This window comes from Amblyomma maculatum, chromosome 2 (genome assembly GCF_055883805.1).
Source record: "Amblyomma maculatum isolate TAMU_Amacu chromosome 2, ASM5588380v1, whole genome shotgun sequence".
Taxonomy (NCBI): domain Eukaryota; kingdom Metazoa; phylum Arthropoda; class Arachnida; order Ixodida; family Ixodidae; genus Amblyomma; species Amblyomma maculatum.
In genome coordinates this window covers 40,673,973-40,679,972 of record NC_139345.1, presented here as the reverse complement: position 1 = coordinate 40,679,972, position 6,000 = coordinate 40,673,973, and the positions used below count along the sequence as shown (strand labels likewise).

General features: G+C 48.6%; 1 protein-coding gene across 2 annotated transcripts in view; it reads left to right on the top strand.

Annotated features, from left to right (window-relative positions):
* Positions 1–1,635: 1,635 nt before the first annotated feature.
* LOC146198479 (protein 5NUC-like) overlaps positions 1,636–6,000 on the top strand; it is a 28,709-nt gene continuing 24,344 nt past the window's right edge. For both annotated transcript variants that reach the window (XM_084593982.1, XM_084593981.1), the window contains exons 1-2: positions 1,636–1,725; positions 1,846–2,094. In XM_084593982.1, the coding sequence (XP_084450108.1) occupies positions 1,867–2,094 (228 nt within the window). In that variant the 5' untranslated portion in view covers positions 1,636–1,725; positions 1,846–1,866. The remainder of the gene's footprint in view (positions 1,726–1,845; positions 2,095–6,000) is intronic.

The window sequence follows — 6,000 nt, the reverse complement described above, 5'->3', positions numbered from 1 at the left end:
CTCCGATGTACTGTTTATGACAGAAGGAGCATTCTAGAAGGTAGACAACATTTGGAGATGTGCAGTTAAAGCCTGATTTTATGTTAAAAGTGAAATCGCTTGCATTACTTTTAACCATGGTATCTTTTTGTATATGACTGCACGTCTTACATCTGGGTCGAAAACAAGGATGTGGTTGTGTTGGATGCTTCTTGTCGAGTTTAGAATGTACTAGAATATCTCTGAGGCTGGCGTTACGTTCGTATGTTACCCCTGGTGCCTCCGGGAACATTTTCCTCAGGCGTTCATCACACGTTAGCATGGAATGGTATTTCCGCAGAATATTGTTTATGTTTGGAAGGGTATTGGAGTATTTAGTTACAAAAGAAGGCTGGCGTTCAGTGTTGCCCTTTGGTCGTTTCGTGAGCACATCGTTGCGGTTTAAAGTGCTTGCGTTTTTGAGGGCCATATTAAGGAAGTCACCGGGATAGTTCCTGGGGGTTAGTGTTGCTTTCAATGAATGTGGTTCGTTTAGGCAGTCATTATCATCGCTGCGCCTCATGAATGATGAGCGGAGGGCGTGTCGCCTGTACCGTTACCTACTGTCACTAGCATCACAACACGGGGGTGCAAGTGGACCCAGATACTTAAGCGGAAATTTGGCTTCTTAGTGCGCTCAATCCAAGAAGAAAACGAGCCCAGATGTACGCTGGCAGTGAAGACAAGAGTGCGTGGAAAGGAAACCCCTCAATGGCGACAGGAGGTGGCGCTGAAATCCAGCATGGGGTTCGATTGCCCCCGAGTGCTTCTACGAAAACCGCATCGGGAGTGCACTTGTGCTCGAGGCACGTGCAGGTGCTCTGCGCACGCTGGCGTACAGGCGCCGTTACAACCCATCTAATGAACTGCAGGCTGCACTGTGCCGGATCTGCGGTCAGTAGTAAAAGGAAACCGTTGAAGACCTTGTATTGAGGTGCACTGGTTTGAGCCCGCGGCATTTGAAGGGATCCACCTTACCACAAGCTCTTGGATTTTCCAAGTACGACGCCACCAACCTCACCACGAACACAACTAAGGACAGACTGGCACAGTGGTGGCACACTGCGCGGCACTGAGAGAGTGGTATGTGTGTGGACATATGTGTACTTATGGACAGTGTTAGTCTGTACATGCTTTATTTATTTTTGCTCGGCTAGGGCGCATATTTCTGCACGCGCGCCCGATTTTAAAGGGCCGGAAAACGAGAAGAGAGCCGACCGCTGAAAAATTCGACTAATTGCAGCCAGCTTTATTTAATGAGCTCAACACTCCGGCATGTTTACCAGCGAATAAGGAGCCAAAGTAAAGCAAGAAAAAAAATAAATAGACACACAGGTGAGTGCGACGATAGCCTTTCCTCATCTGTATACATCACTGTCATTAAAGAACGTTTTTGGTTTTGTGAACGCTTGAACGCGGTAAAGGACATCAAAAATAAGAGACAGTCTATTTTGCGTGCTAACAATCTGATCTGGAGCTGTCCTTTATCATCACCGTAGGAGGCAGCTGGTCTACGAGACGGTAAACCGGCATCGCAAACAAGCATTTGATTTCTCTGAAAAAAAAAAAAAAAAGATATATATGGTTAAGGCAGTGCCGTTAAGTCTGTGTCTATTATTTAAATCGAAGGAACATTGTTTGTAAAACGTCGAGGAAACGCCTGAACGCGCTAGAAGTTGGCGAAGAATAGGATACGAAGCTTGTCAGGTACGATTCGATCTTTGTCACCTACCACATGTCAGAGCAAAGAAAGAACATTTTCTTCACTTAAACTGACTTCACGAAATACACACGCATTGTCATTAGAATATATTTACTCCCATATAGGCGGCACTACACAGCACTGGAATGTCTCCTACGGCTAGCGTCGGGATGATCGTGTCTTCTTCTCTGGTGACTTTGCTTTTCCTGTTCGCCTGCCGCCTCGCAGCAGGCACCGATTTTACTCTGACAGTTATGCACACCAACGACGTGCACTCTCACATCGAAGAAAGCACCAAGCATGGCGCCATGTGCAACAAAAAGGACAAAGAAAAGAATGCCTGCGTTGGAGGAGTTGCTCGAATCACCACCAAGGTCGGTGTATGCTTCGGCTGTTTCGTTTTCGCATGATGCGCGGTAACGGTCAGTGCTCTTTTCTTCGAATTTTCTCTTTGTTAAACAACTGCTTACACCCGTGCTTTCTTTCGTAGCGATACCGGTTGTGTTAGAAGACTCTACACTCACTCTCTAACCTCACTCCACCAATCCTCTCGCGCATACACTTTATTTTGCACGTGTGGTCGTTAGATGTGCTGGCGACCACACACCTATATGCGTCTCTGTGAGAAATGCTAGCGCGTCTGACGGCGAGCATTTGACCGAAAGCGATAGTATGCAAGCAAATCGAGTCTTCAGCTCTAAGTGTCATGTTTTCGAATCGCGAGAAATAATCCCGATCAGTCCTTTTACCAATCCCAGAGAATTATCGTGAGTAGTTGGGTTAGGTCACAACGAAAATAATTTCTTTTCACCAATTTGTCTTTTCTGGCGAAGGCCTTGTCAACCTTATCCCAGCATATTTGCTAATCCCCTGCGTACCTGACTCTACCACGCCTGAGTGTGTTAGCATTGTTTTCTCTTTCTTCTGGGACTCACTTTCTTAGCATAACAGAGTACCGGTTTTCTGCTTTCTCCTGCAAAAGAAAGCATTAAGGACGTAAATGAACACACGTAAATGAACTTCATGATCACTGAACCCCGCGAAATGCTGCTGGTTGGCGAGAGGACATTGCTTCCAATGCTGTATTGCATGGTGCGTGTAGAAGAGAGCGCCATAGTGAAACTTTCCTCCCGTGATCTCTACACGCTTCACGACTGTTTTACTGCAACAATAGCGTCTCAGTATCCATAAATATCATGCACGCAGTGAAAGCCTCGGTGCCGTACACTTAATTTATGACATGGAGCTACACCCCTGGCCCCTGACACATTTCAAAATATAGCGACTCTCGACACATAATTGCACTAGGAAGACGACGTAAAATTAGATCATGTAGCACCTCCCTGCATTTGGCGCAGGCGTGCCGATTGAAGCATGATTAAAGCTATATATTGCTAAATGCCGATGGTCGTAAATTTATTCTTAAGAAATGACTATCGCCAACGTGCCTGTAAGCACACTGAAATGCAGGACAAGCAGTGTTAAAGTTTCAGCGTCAGCCACATTTCAATTTGAACTTGCCAAGGAGAACTTTCTGCTGCATAATCTGTCATTTCAGCATGACACAGGTCTCATTACAGTAGGAAATATACCGCGAAAATATAATAAAAACGCTTTTGAAGTGATAGACTACACTGATGCGGAAGACATTCGATAGCATTTATCTTTTCAACTCCACGTTTATATCAACGATGACTACAGCTATTTCACAATATAGTTCCTGGTTCTTATTACCTCTTCTCTTTCTTTGTCCTTTATTTTCTTTTCTTGTATAGTATTCGTTTCCTCGATTCTTGTTTTCCTCTCCTAATAACTTTTACCACTAACAGGTTATGTACGACTAAACATTTTTATCACTAATCATTTCACCACCGATCGCTTTCAGCTATCGCACTTGTCAAAAATTCCTTTATAACAAATACTTTATGCATTTCATCTTTACCATTAATTGTCGATGCTGCTGTGATGAAATCTGACCGCGTTCACCGTACTCTTAAGTGCACTGGAAGCGTCGCTTTCAACGCCTTGCTGGCTCAGAACCTCTCCACTGTGTCAGACATTACCATTACCTGCCAGCGCCCTAAAAGACATCCAACAAGACATTAATGACGGCGTTCTTGCTGCCGGTAACCTGCGCTCAATTATCCGTGTCATTATACGAGAGGAACGCCGCCGACACCAGCTCTACTTTCCAAATTTAAGCCGGTATCCCCCATATGCACTTTGTGCTCAGGCTAACCATCCCCACATTCTTTTATCCTGCCCGGCGTCTCCCCCCCCCCCCCACCCCCGGGTCGGTGCCTCTCCGAACCTGGGAGGACTGGGAGACCTCACTGTGGTCAGCGGACCCGGCCAGGTAGAAGATCGTCGTCAGCCGGGCCGCATACGTCATGGGTCCACATCACATGAACGTTTAGATCTCGAGTGGGGTCGTGCGGAGACCCAGGAGGCCTGCGTGCCTCGAATTCTTCGCATAACAAAGTTTTTCTTCCTCCTCCTCCTTAGTTCCTGGAAACCTGAACCTCTCGTCAGCTACCTCAGATCCTGCCCCTGTCTGTGGTCATTTAGCTGCAATGGCCCCATGCTCTCAACTACTCCGTCATCGACCATCCTGGCATTCTTCCTGTCTGCTATTACTGCTGAATCCGTGGTCACATTTCCTGTGTCTGCCGTCGGCGCCAGCAAGATGAACAGCGTAGTTATGCTCCATTCGAGAGTGCCCGCCTGCGCCAGCCTGGCGCTTCTACGATGCCGTACTCTACTTCTTCCCGTCGCTGTCCCTCGCCGAAGGATTTCCAGGATGTTTCCCAACCCTCTCCTTATACTCGATGCCGCTCCTCTTTCCCTTTCCGCGGCCCGTCTCCCCTTCGTCCGCTCTCCCAATCTTTCATTCCTACCGCGGCCAACCGAAGCAGTTTTTGGAGAGCTGCTTTACCAACCAATACAATTCCTCCCGAACGCCCGCCTAATATGCTGACAGTACTGACCGAATAAGTATAAAGTGAAGCCCTTGTACAGTTATCATTTCCGCAAAATGGGGGTTGGTGAACTATTTTATGGCGTCCAAAAACAGGGGACCAGTCATAGGACCGGTTGCGCTGGATTAGAGGAGGTCGGCGGGGATCCCTTGGGATGTCACGGTCTCCACCGCGCGCTGGATAAGCCGGCGTTGGTCTGCTGGCTCGGAAGTACGCAGCAGGGACTCCCACGTCTCTGGAGTGTTTGAGTTGTCTGTGTTGTAGTGTGTACTAGTCCACGCCATGTCCATGAGAGTGGCCGGAGTTGCGCAGTGACTTCCCATGGGGGCTATCTGTTCCGGAAAGATCCTGCTGTACAAGAGGGGATGTGGGAAGCTGACAGTTTGTAGTTTGCGCCATTGGACGGCCTCGCGTCTTGTTAGATCGCGGTGTGCGGGATGATATGAGCATCTTTCGAGTCGGTAGTGCTGGAGTATTTCCGTGTAAGTGATGAGCAGAGAAGTGCGCGAGAAATTAGTCTCAGGGGAAGCAGGGTGGCTGATCATACTCTCGGCTCGGCAGCTGAGATCTCGAGCGAGAGTGTGCGCCTGGGTGTTCCCGCTGAGCGACTCGTGGGCTGGAGCCCAAAGACGTAAGCGAACGGTAGAAGAACGGATGCTTGGGCTAGTTGGTGATCATCCATGTTTAAACAACAGCGCAAAAGGACAGAGACAAGTGGAAGGTGGTACACAACAACGGCGCTGATCCTTCCACTCGTCGATGTCCTTTTGCGCTGTTGTTTAAACATGGAAGTAAGCGAGGTGGGGAATAGGATGCTGTAGAACGTAGAATGTATGACGCCTGGCAAGAGATGCGGCCAGCATCGTAGTTGCGAATAGCCTGATAAGAATCACTGATGACGACTGGTATCAGGGTCGGCTAGCGCTAGCGCAATGGCAACCTCCTCAGCTGCGGTGACTGTTTCTGCATTGCAAATGCTGCAGGCTGTGTACCAGCTGCGGTGAGGGGCGAGAGCTACCACCGCCATCGCTGGTCTCGATGGATGGTAAGAGGTGTCCGTATACGTGACGTTCGGACGTCCGCTGAAGCGTTTCTAGAATTGACGAGCCCGGTCGGCCTGTCTCTCGGCGTGGCGTTCCGGGTGCATCCATTTGAGAATGGGAGGGATGCGGAGATTCAGGCAATATTCCGGTGTAAATTCAGCATAACTTGGCGCTGCTCTCGGTGGGGAGATCCCAACTTGCTGCAGTACCGCTAGGCCAGCGTGTGTGAGTGAGAGCCGCTCATACATGGCGTTGAGAG